This window comes from Rana temporaria, chromosome 10, assembly GCF_905171775.1.
Source record: "Rana temporaria chromosome 10, aRanTem1.1, whole genome shotgun sequence".
Classification (NCBI taxonomy): Eukaryota; Metazoa; Chordata; class Amphibia; order Anura; family Ranidae; genus Rana; species Rana temporaria.
This window is the reverse complement of record NC_053498.1, coordinates 56,915,216-56,928,375: the sequence shown is the minus strand read 5'-3', so window position 1 is coordinate 56,928,375 and position 13,160 is coordinate 56,915,216. Positions and strand designations below refer to the sequence as shown.

The window sequence follows — 13,160 nt, the reverse complement described above, 5'->3', positions numbered from 1 at the left end:
TGCCGTCGGTTTGGGTGTGGGGTGCACACGCATGCTGATGTACATGTACACCATTGTGCCTGCAGTATATTTGCTGTAAGCGGTTGGCAGGTGGTTTAACTTTATTCTTCACATGCTTTTTTTTTTTTTTTAAAGCAATGTGTGTTGGGGGCGGGTAGGGACTTTTTTCATGGAAGGCCCACTTTTAAAAACTAAATAAAAAAAATAAAAAAAAACCCCACAAAATAAATTTTCAAAATGTTTATTTCTTACTAGCATGTTTTCCATTCTCAGACACAATTCACAACTATAATTTCACCACTTTTATAAAATTCCTAGGATTTCTAGCTGAGCATTGGAATACTGTTCACCAGTTCTGCGTTTATTTATTCGGGTGGGTTTCACGCATCAGTTTCTCTCCAGAGGAAAAAAAAATAAAAATTGGAGGGCTCTTAAATTGAAACAAACAGTCTGTTTAATTAGAGTTTGTACATTTTTTACTGCCTTTTTTTTGCTTCTATGCAAGAGTATGGACTTCAAGTTTAGAAAAGCCCAGCCTTCATATGCCAAAAAAAATAAAATAAAAATATATATTTATATATATATATGGGTTATGAAATCCCTCTAATAAAAACAATTAATGAAGTGAATCTTGAATAAATGGCAATTAGTCTCATTTCACTGCATTACTCAAGTCCATACATTCAGTTTGCTTTTAGTTGGCACACAGGCTGTGGTTTGACTGGCATTCCTCTGAAGGATGGCACTTGTTTTAAAGAATGACACACTTCCTTTTGGAGGATTTCTTCTTCTTTCCATTGTTGATCTTCTCTTTGTGTTTGCGGATTTCACGGACAAGAGTGTAAAATGCATCTTCAACTCCCTTTGTCAAGATTCCATAAGATACACAAGGGGGGGGGGGGGGGGGACAAAAGTAAAAAGCCAGTTAGTTGTAAAATGAGCTGGAATTTCCCCACAGATAATGTCTTTTGCTGCTAAAACAGGATGAGAAAGCCATTTTGCTTACATGATCCCTTACCCCTTTATATAAACAGTTTAATTTACTGCCATTGAAAAATGGGATTAATCATTTTTGCCCACCTTTGACATTTTGTGATCTGCTGTGTCACAAAGTTTAAAAGGATTTTCACTTATTTACAGGGCTTTTTTTCAGGGGGAACTTGGGGGAACTCAGTTCCACCACCTTTGGCTCAGACCCTTTGGTGCCTGCTCACTAAAATCACTTGTAAACACAGAAGTCTGGTTTCTGTGTTTACAAGTGACAGCTCTGCACTCTGTGTGTAACCCCCCTGAACTCTGTACTCTGTGTGTAATGCAATCCTGGTATTTAATGCCCCTTTAAGACCCTTCTACTGTTTGTGAAATCTGAACAGGTCGTGGTTGAGTTCCTGCACCTATTTTTTGAGAAAAAAAGCTCTGCTTATTTATGTACTTCTGAAAACAGTTTCCAACTCTCTCCCTCAATCCCACCAATAGTAAGCAGCCTCACATATACTCAAGTGCGATCATCAGTCTCCCATCCACTAATAACCTGAAATTTAGTTTGCCTTATCTGCCATTTTATTATTAGCAGAAGGAAGAGGTACTTCTCCCCAAACACAATCCTAAGCGCTCGCATACTACTAGTCACGTGCCTCATTCCCTGAGGAACAGGGCCCGGGGCCTTGTGTTTGGCCATTTAGACACTGCTTGCTGCATTGCGGGAGGGCAGTAGGAACATTTATTTATGTCCCATACCCAGAGTTTAATATCACTAAAAACACGGTTCTAAAACAGTAATGATAAGTTATTACTTCTGCTCCCTATATCTCTGGATTGGCTGAGTGTTTTTAACCACTTTATTCAGTGATGGCGTACCCCCTTGGTCTCCACTGCTGTATCTGGCAAAATCACCAGAACCAGTTGGCTCCGGATCTTTACTGCAAGAGTGCTTTTCCATTCATATGTCATTTTTTCCTCTTTTCATTCCTTCTGTGCAATTTGTTTTTGTTGCATCTCATCACACACACTTTGAAGAGACTCCAGAATTCTAATTATCTGGTCATAGTGATAAATCCCTATAAAATGTGCACTTTTATCGTCATCAGTTTTAAAACGATTAACGTCCAAACTAGAACAATACTTCCCTAAGTTCCCTCATTTTGTTGCTTTTGTCTTTAGATCAGATACAAAATTTCTTGCAAGACAATATTTTTCTAAATATATACAGTATATATTTTTTTCAATGCATTTCTTTTTACTTCAATTTTACTTTGATATCGTATATAAAAAAGGCAAAATTACTGCAGAAGCAATACAGAAATCAACAGCAAATGTAAAACCTGCTCTGGTCCATGAAAGGTTGAAAGTTTTTAACCAAAGGCAACTGCTTCTAATGCTCAGGTTGAATATCACCATTTTGTGATGTGCATTTAAAAAAGTTTAAAGTTCTTACAGCGGTAAACAAAAGCAGCCTCTCAACCTTTCACTACCGAGGAGCCCTAGAAATAATCTTCAGGTCATTGGGACCCTGGCTGAAAACAATTTGAACTTACAGTATAAAGCGAAAAACGCACTGAGTAGGTAATGAAACCATGTCAGTAGTGTAGGACTTTTTGTGGTGTTTCGTGTCAAAGAGTAGGTGAGCTAATAATGTAACATAGAAACATATATAGAAAAGTATCAAAATTTAATATAAATACATGAAAACAAAAATAAATAAGAAATACAATGACAGAAATCATTGATTGCCCTGTTGTAGATAAGATATGACAATAGTTAGATGAGTAGAGGGCTGGTCGCCGACATGTTTCGCACTACGCGTCTTCTGGGCGCCGCACACATCTATGACATACTCTTATCTGATAATATGTAAACAAGAATAAATTAGTTACATATAATTTAAACAGGGTATATAGTGTACATTTCATGTGATTCATTAATCATAAAAATGAAAAACTTATATAAACAAATAGATGCTCACCAGTAACTGTGGGATGTCAAATAACGCCAGTGGATATATACGCGAAGCAGGACTAAGGGAAGTTGGAAAAATACACCGGGCACAAGCGTGTCTGGACAACAACTTCACCCCCTGTGGGAGTCAGATCCACAGGGTTCTGAGTAAGGCCGTACCCTTGATAGGTTGCAGTGTGACACAATTTGATAACAAGATCTACAAGGATAATAATAGTAATAGCTAGTATGGGTCATATATAATAGAACATATATATATATATATATATATATATATATATATATATATATATGCACGTATACAAGCGTCATAAGGGAATACCACAGTCATAAAGATATATAAAACTGTGGTATTACTGATGAAATATAATTTATCCATCAGTACATTTAAATAAAAAAAAAGGTTCCAAAAGAAAAAAGGGATAATTAATATATAATAATAAATATAGTTTAATTATGAAGTAGCATACCTATTATTGTGGTTAAGCAACGTTTAGGTTCCTATATGACCATAGTGATGGATGCAGAGAGGTTAAACCAAAGCAGAGGCTCCTGTAGTGCCTGGTGTGGCATGCAAATGAAAGTCACACACCTAAATTGATAATAGCACATATTACTGCACAGTTAATGCAGAGTAACAGAGATGTATTGTTATTCCCTATTTCCTGGTATAGGGTCTGGCGAGATCGGAGCGTTATGGCAGGACCACTAAATCTCTCAACCAATAAATAATGAATAGTTACAAATAGGTATCTTTAATAATGAGGCTAGTATCCTAATACAAGAGGAAGGCCAAGTCATATCAGTGACTCAAAAAGAAGAATAATCATATGGTGGAGGAGATCCTGGTCTGCAAACTGGCACCACATATAATAAGCCATATATATGCCACATAACAGGAACCAGGGAATAGGGAGCAAGAAAAGGTATCAGAAGGAAGGGAGGTACTTGATTCAATCATACCTATTGTAATATGCAGGTTGAGCGTCCTCTCTAATGGCAAACTTCCATCACCAGGTTCCTGGCGTGTGTGAGGGAAACACACACGCCGGTGCTTAAATCCATGGGGTGACCCGGACGTGAAGGGTCCAATGACCCCTGACATCACATCCGTTTGATCTGACTTACCGCGCATGCGCAGATCGGCCCGGAAACGGCCGTACTGCGCATGCGCCGCAATCTATATGGATGAACTGACATCCATATCAGTCAGATCAACGGCCTCACTTACTCCAAGGCTGCCATTCAGACAGCGCCACCCGGTGGTTCCCAAAGAGTACTGCCGCGTAAAGATTAATCCTCTGGCAGCACATTGACATCCACAGTTGGTATAGTACGTAAGCATAGGTAAGTTTGATGGTGTAATGCATAACACCATGCATGAGAAGGTTTAATCTTGTGCAGCAAGAAATTTTGCTATAGTATGTTAAACTTGCAGTAAAATCCCCATAAAAGGGGAAAAGGGCAATAACAAAAGAACAGTCTTGATCTTGATAATGGAACATTTCACCCAAAGGCAGCAGGAAACTCAATTGTGTCCACTAGATGGCAGACGGATACCAAATACTATTATAATTACTGTGTATCGAAAAACATAGACCTTGCAGGGCAAGATAGACAAAAAATAATAGACAATAATAAATAATTAATAAATAATAATCAAATATAAATCTAATCACCTACAGAAATGGCTTAAATGATAAAGCCGTATTCAGACCCGGTGTGTAGGTCGCCCTCTGATTAAAGATCCAGCGGGTTTCCTGCTGCAGGATTTTTTTATCAAAATTGCCCCCTCTTTCTGGGGGTGGGACCACCTCCAACACAAAGAATGAAATAAAATTGGGGTCATAACTATGATGAAGTCCTATGTGTTTACATATAGGTGTATAAAGTAACCCCGCCTCTAAATAATAGAGGTGGTCCTGAATGCGTTTGGCAAAGGGTCTCTTTGTTTTCCCTATGTAGAATGCACCACAGGTACAGGTCGCTAAATAGATAACCCCAACCGTGGTGCAATCTGCATAGGTTTTGGATTTGTGATACCCTCCCCTAGGCAGATGGCATCCTGATCCCTCCTTCACCCAGGGGCATCGTTCACACTGGCCACATCTAAAAGTCCCTTTTTGTTCTACCAAATTGGTGGTTGTTGAATCATGATTTAAATGGCTATGTACCAAGTTATCTCGAATTGATCTAGGTCGCCTAAACACAATTTCCGGCTGTGCTGCCACATACTTGGAGACTATCGGGTCCTCCGCCAAAAAATGCCAATTATTGGCTATAATCCGGCGGAAGACGTCTTGATTATCGCTAAAGGTCGTAATGTATTTCGTTGTACAGTTGGCAACTCTTTTTTTGGGCTCAAAGATTAGAGTTTCTCTTGTTTTTAATTTTGCCCTTTGGTACGCCTGTCTCAAGACTTTTTTGCTGTATCCTCTTAGTAGCAATCTCTCATATAAGGCCTTTGATTCAATTTCAAAGTCTGTCTCCTTAGTGCAGTTTCTCCTAATCCTAAGGTATTGTCCAAAGGGAATACTTCTCACCAGTGGGCGAGGGTGGGCACTTGAGTAGTGTAAGATTGTGTTACCAGCCGTCTCTTTGCGATAGAGATTGCTGTGTATTAGCCCATTAGGGTCAATAATCAGTGTAAGGTCCAAAAAGGGAATACTGAAAGTACTTGACTGGCTTGTAAATTTAAGATTATATCTATTATGGGAGATATATTGCATAAACTCCGTTAGTAGCTCAGCTGGTCCAGTCCAGATGACAAGGACATCGTCGATGTACCTCCGCCACAATAAAATGTGGCAGAGGTATATCACGGCGCCGTCATCAGCAAAAAGCTCCCTCTCCCACCCCCCCAGGTACAGGTTGGCATACGATGGGGCACACGAAGTCCCCATCGCAACCCCCTGTACCTGGAGGTAGGTGGAACCATTAAAGAGAAAGGCATTGGTAGTAAGGATATGTTCAAGTAGTGCGGAAATAAATCTACACAGTTTCCAATTGTGTCTATCCTGTTCCTGTAAAAAATTGGTGATAACTTGTACCCCCTTGGAGTGGGGAATACTGGAATATAAGGCTTCGATGTCAATTGCCACTAGACTAGACCCAGCCGGGACATTCATGCCCTCAATGATTTTCAAAAGGTCTAGTGTGTCTTTTAGGTAAGACGGTAGACCCATGACATGTGGTCTGAGTTGGCAGTCTATATATTTACTTGCCATTTCGGTGTGGCATCCAATACCGGAAATGATCGGCCGACCCGGGGGATTTTTAATATTCTTGTGTACCTTAGGCATGGAGTAAAATGTAGGGGTAATTGGCCATTTTACATTTAAATATTCAAATAAATCCTTGTCTATTAAATTATTCTCAAAGGCATCTATAAGTATGGACTGAAACTGGTCTCTAAATTCTACAATACTCTCGTTTGGAATTTTTTTGTACCATTCCTTGTTGTCAAGGATTTTATTGCACATGGACACGTAGTTGCATTTGTCCATGACAACTACGTTGCCACCCTTGTCTGATGGTTTTACTACTATAGTGTCATTTTTGGCAAGTTTTTGAAGGGCTTCCTGTTGTTGTATTGAAAGGTTAGATTTTTTCTGTTTTGATTTCAAAAATGGGAAATTTTCAATCTGCTTTTTGGTCTGTTTAAGGAATGCCCATATTGCGGGACTAGTCTGAAGATTGGGAAATTTTTCAGATTTAGCTTTGAATTTATTGGGTTCAGGAATTGACTCTTCCTCTTCCTCTTCTAACGCTAGCTCGTCGGGATCTACTGCTCTTTCGTTCTCATCTAGCAACTGTATGAGGATTTTAAGTGCCCTGAAGTCCTGAACTTTGAACCCTTTATATAGATCCTCATCTCGTCCAATTATTTTACCTCTATCATTATCGAATATAAATTTATATGTCAGATTGCGGGCAAATAGATGAAGATCTTTCGCTAGTGTAAATTTGTCAATTGATTGGTCAGGACAGAAGCTCAGTCCTAGACGTAGGACCTCTGTTTCAGATGTCGATAGAGGATAAGATGATAAGTTAATAACATCAAGACCTATTGTTTTCTGAGATGATTGAGCATCTATGGTTTGATCATGAATGCGTCTATCTTGCCCAGCTTCATCTGTGAGATTGAAGTGAGGGCCGTGTGAATGGTTCCTAAAGGGAGAGGACCAGGGTTCATTTTGGTATGAGTGGTTTTGGGAGTGGCTCCTAATTCCTAATTCCTCTCCTAATTCCTCTCGTCACGGAGAGGACGCGCACAGAAACGGGGTAATGGTGGTGGTGCACACATTCAGGGAGGCACACTCAAGAAGCGTATTGTTTCCCCCCAGACACATCAGGTGGGGAACAATGCTTCTGATGAAATTAAGGACACTCAAGGTGACCCGGTGATGGGAACTTCATCCTTAACTATGTTTACAGACTCTGGGGCAACAGGGGAGGGACACCCCCACAAGGAATTAGGAGCCACTCCCAAAACCACTCATACCAAAATGAACCCTGGTCCTCTCCCTTTAGGAACCATTCACACGGCCCTCACTTCAATCTCACAGATGAAGCTGGGCAAGATAGACGCATTCATGATCAAACCATAGATGCTCAATCATCTCAGAAAACAATAGGTCTTGATGTTATTAACTTATCATCTTATCCTCTATCGACATCTGAAACAGAGGTCCTACGTCTAGGACTGAGCTTCTGTCCTGACCAATCAATTGACAAATTTACACTAGCGAAAGATCTTCATCTATTTGCCCGCAATCTGACATATAAATTTATATTCGATAATGATAGAGGTAAAATAATTGGACGAGATGAGGATCTATATAAAGGGTTCAAAGTTCAGGACTTCAGGGCACTTAAAATCCTCATACAGTTGCTAGATGAGAACGAAAGAGCAGTAGATCCCGACGAGCTAGCGTTAGAAGAGGAAGAGGAAGAGTCAATTCCTGAACCCAATAAATTCAAAGCTAAATCTGAAAAATTTCCCAATCTTCAGACTAGTCCCGCAATATGGGCATTCCTTAAACAGACCAAAAAGCAGATTGAAAATTTCCCATTTTTGAAATCAAAACAGAAAAAATCTAACCTTTCAATACAACAACAGGAAGCCCTTCAAAAACTTGCCAAAAATGACACTATAGTAGTAAAACCATCAGACAAGGGTGGCAACGTAGTTGTCATGGACAAATGCAACTACGTGTCCATGTGCAATAAAATCCTTGACAACAAGGAATGGTACAAAAAAATTCCAAACGAGAGTATTGTAGAATTTAGAGACCAGTTTCAGTCCATACTTATAGATGCCTTTGAGAATAATTTAATAGACAAGGATTTATTTGAATATTTAAATGTAAAATGGCCAATTACCCCTACATTTTACTCCATGCCTAAGGTACACAAGAATATTAAAAATCCCCCGGGTCGGCCGATCATTTCCGGTATTGGATGCCACACCGAAATGGCAAGTAAATATATAGACTGCCAACTCAGACCACATGTCATGGGTCTACCGTCTTACCTAAAAGACACACTAGACCTTTTGAAAATCATTGAGGGCATGAATGTCCCGGCTGGGTCTAGTCTAGTGGCAATTGACATCGAAGCCTTATATTCCAGTATTCCCCACTCCAAGGGGGTACAAGTTATCACCAATTTTTTACAGGAACAGGATAGACACAATTGGAAACTGTGTAGATTTATTTCCGCACTACTTGAACATATCCTTACTACCAATGCCTTTCTCTTTAATGGTTCCACCTACCTCCAGGTACAGGGGGTTGCGATGGGGACTTCGTGTGCCCCATCGTATGCCAACCTGTACCTGGGGGGGTGGGAGAGGGAGCTTTTTGCTGATGACGGCGCCGTGATATACCTCTGCCACATTTTATTGTGGCGGAGGTACATCGACGATGTCCTTGTCATCTGGACTGGACCAGCTGAGCTACTAACGGAGTTTATGCAATATATCTCCCATAATAGATATAATCTTAAATTTACAAGCCAGTCAAGTACTTTCAGTATTCCCTTTTTGGACCTTACACTGATTATTGACCCTAATGGGCTAATACACAGCAATCTCTATCGCAAAGAGACGGCTGGTAACACAATCTTACACTACTCAAGTGCCCACCCTCGCCCACTGGTGAGAAGTATTCCCTTTGGACAATACCTTAGGATTAGGAGAAACTGCACTAAGGAGACAGACTTTGAAATTGAATCAAAGGCCTTATATGAGAGATTGCTACTAAGAGGATACAGCAAAAAAGTCTTGAGACAGGCGTACCAAAGGGCAAAATTAAAAACAAGAGAAACTCTAATCTTTGAGCCCAAAAAAAGAGTTGCCAACTGTACAACGAAATACATTACGACCTTTAGCGATAATCAAGACGTCTTCCGCCGGATTATAGCCAATAATTGGCATTTTTTGGCGGAGGACCCGATAGTCTCCAAGTATGTGGCAGCACAGCCGGAAATTGTGTTTAGGCGACCTAGATCAATTCGAGATAACTTGGTACATAGCCATTTAAATCATGATTCAACAACCACCAATTTGGTAGAACAAAAAGGGACTTTTAGATGTGGCCAGTGTGAACGATGCCCCTGGGTGAAGGAGGGATCAGGATGCCATCTGCCTAGGGGAGGGTATCACAAATCCAAAACCTATGCAGATTGCACCACGGTTGGGGTTATCTATTTAGCGACCTGTACCTGTGGTGCATTCTACATAGGGAAAACAAAGAGACCCTTTGCCAAACGCATTCAGGACCACCTCTATTATTTAGAGGCGGGGTTACTTTATACACCTATATGTAAACACATAGGACTTCATCATAGTTATGACCCCAATTTTATTTCATTCTTTGTGTTGGAGGTGGTCCCACCCCCAGAAAGAGGGGGCAATTTTGATAAAAAAATCCTGCAGCAGGAAACCCGCTGGATCTTTAATCAGAGGGCGACCTACACACCGGGTCTGAATACGGCTTTATCATTTAAGCCATTTCTGTAGGTGATTAGATTTATATTTGATTATTATTTATTAATTATTTATTATTGTCTATTATTTTTTGTCTATCTTGCCCTGCAAGGTCTATGTTTTTCGATACACAGTAATTATAATAGTATTTGGTATCCGTCTGCCATCTAGTGGACACAATTGAGTTTCCTGCTGCCTTTGGGTGAAATGTTCCATTATCAAGATCAAGACTGTTCTTTTGTTATTGCCCTTTTCCCCTTTTATGGGGATTTTACTGCAAGTTTAACATACTATAGCAAAATTTCTTGCTGCACAAGATTAAACCTTCTCATGCATGGTGTTATGCATTACACCATCAAACTTACCTATGCTTACGTACTATACCAACTGTGGATGTCAATGTGCTGCCAGAGGATTAATCTTTACGCGGCAGTACTCTTTGGGAACCACCGGGTGGCGCTGTCTGAATGGCAGCCTTGGAGTAAGTGAGGCCGTTGATCTGACTGATATGGATGTCAGTTCATCCATATAGATTGCGGCGCATGCGCAGTACGGCCGTTTCCGGGCCGATCTGCGCATGCGCGGTAAGTCAGATCAAACGGATGTGATGTCAGGGGTCATTGGACCCTTCACGTCCGGGTCACCCCATGGATTTAAGCACCGGCGTGTGTGTTTCCCTCACACACGCCAGGAACCTGGTGATGGAAGTTTGCCATTAGAGAGGACGCTCAACCTGCATATTACAATAGGTATGATTGAATCAAGTACCTCCCTTCCTTCTGATACCTTTTCTTGCTCCCTATTCCCTGGTTCCTGTTATGTGGCATATATATGGCTTATTATATGTGGTGCCAGTTTGCAGACCAGGATCTCCTCCACCATATGATTATTCTTCTTTTTGAGTCACTGATATGACTTGGCCTTCCTCTTGTATTAGGATACTAGCCTCATTATTAAAGATACCTATTTGTAACTATTCATTATTTATTGGTTGAGAGATTTAGTGGTCCTGCCATAACGCTCCGATCTCGCCAGACCCTATACCAGGAAATAGGGAATAACAATACATCTCTGTTACTCTGCATTAACTGTGCAGTAATATGTGCTATTATCAATTTAGGTGTGTGACTTTCATTTGCATGCCACACCAGGCACTACAGGAGCCTCTGCTTTGGTTTAACCTCTCTGCATCCATCACTATGGTCATATAGGAACCTAAACGTTGCTTAACCACAATAATAGGTATGCTACTTCATAATTAAACTATATTTATTATTATATATTAATTATCCCTTTTTTCTTTTGGAACCTTTTTTTTTTATTTAAATGTACTGATGGATAAATTATATTTCATCAGTAATACCACAGTTTTATATATCTTTATGACTGTGGTATTAGTTCCCTTATGACGCTTGTATACGTGCATATATATATATATATATATATATATATGTTCTATTATATATGACCCATACTAGCTATTACTATTATTATCCTTGTAGATCTTGTTATCAAATTGTGTCACACTGCAACCTATCAAGGGTACGGCCTTACTCAGAACCCTGTGGATCTGACTCCCACAGGGGGTGAAGTTGTTGTCCAGACACGCTTGTGCCCGGTGTATTTTTCCAACTTCCCTTAGTCCTGCTTCGCGTATATATCCACTGGCGTTATTTGACATCCCACAGTTACTGGTGAGCATCTATTTGTTTATATAAGTTTTTCATTTTTATGATTAATGAATCACATGAAATGTACACTATATACCCTGTTTAAATTATATGTAACTAATTTATTCTTGTTTACATATTATCAGATAAGAGTATGTCATAGATGTGTGCGGCGCCCAGAAGACGCGTAGTGCGAAACATGTCGGCGACCAGCCCTCTACTCATCTAACTATTGTCATATCTTATCTACAACAGGGCAATCAATGATTTCTGTCATTGTATTTCTTATTTATTTTTGTTTTCATGTATTTATATTAAATTTTGATACTTTTCTATATATGTTTCTATGTTACATTATTAGCTCACCTACTCTTTGACACGAAACACCACAAAAAGTCCTACACTACTGACATGGTTTCATTACCTACTCAGTGCGTTTTTCGCTTTATATTTTAACCACTAAGGACTGGTGGAGTACTGTCAGTGTTGGAAACCAACCATACAAACTCTTTGAAATATAATTTGAACTTACAGCTCACAGTACATGAGAATTATCAATAAGTTGTACAATGTTTTAAATAACCAGGAACATGGTGTAACTAGAGCACATATGTCAAAACACAAAGCCCAAGGGTCGCACTCAGCCTGCCAGGCCTAGTCATGTGGCCCTCACACCCAGTTTTGTAGCCAACATGAAACCCAATTTCACCACCCCCTAGCTCTTACCTCCACATGTAAACACAGAAGGATTCTGTGTTGACAAGGGACAGCTTTGCTCTCAGCAGCTCCCGGATCTAGCAGATCCCTGCACACGCTCATGGCAGGGACAGATCTTCAAAAGCTGAGAGAGAACAATCTCCCTGCAAGGTGAGGCAGAGCTGCCTGCACAAGGAGGTGCTAGATCCAAGCCGAGTACACCAGATACAACTGGCCCCTTGAATGCAACCCTACTGCTGATGTGACCTATTAAGAAATGGAGCTTGACACCTGTGACCCTAGAGTATCCGACACCCAGGGTAGATCACGTCTGGACACGGTCACCACCTTCCAGTGCCATCATATTTTGAATGGCAATTACTCAGCCATGCAAAACTGCAGCCAAAATGCATACATTTTTATCTTTTTTTCTTTAAAGACAGATAGGGGCTTGGCTTTTGGTGGTATTTAATCACCACTGGGTTTTACATTTTTTACTATATAAAATCAAAAGAAAAAACAAGTTTTTCTTAGTTGGGGGGATTCCACACCATTTTATTTTTGGCACGGGTTCCCCTTAATATTCATACCTGATCCAAAGGGTCTGGTAATGGACCGGGGGGGGGGTTAAACCACGCCATTGATTTTTATCTATATTGCCGGGAGCCGATAATACATTACAGCCGCAAGCATTTTGCTGTGGTACCGTTATAAACACAGGAAACATGCGCTGCTTTACAGGCAGAACCCTTCATTTTTATTGTTTCACTTTAAGCATTCTTAAAATCACTGCTTCTGGAAAAACTGCAGTTTTTAAACTTTTTTTGCATGGATACATGTCCCCTGGG

General features: G+C 40.1%; 1 protein-coding gene across 1 annotated transcript in view; it reads right to left on the bottom strand.

The window, feature by feature from the left end:
* Positions 1 to 225: 225 nt before the first annotated feature.
* The window catches only part of LOC120916588 (GTPase HRas-like), a 66,290-nt gene continuing 53,355 nt past the window's right edge, over positions 226 to 13,160 (bottom strand). The window contains exon 5 of the mRNA XM_040327641.1: positions 226 to 862. Coding sequence (XP_040183575.1) covers positions 752 to 862 — 111 coding nt within the window. The 3' untranslated portion in view covers positions 226 to 751. The remainder of the gene's footprint in view (positions 863 to 13,160) is intronic.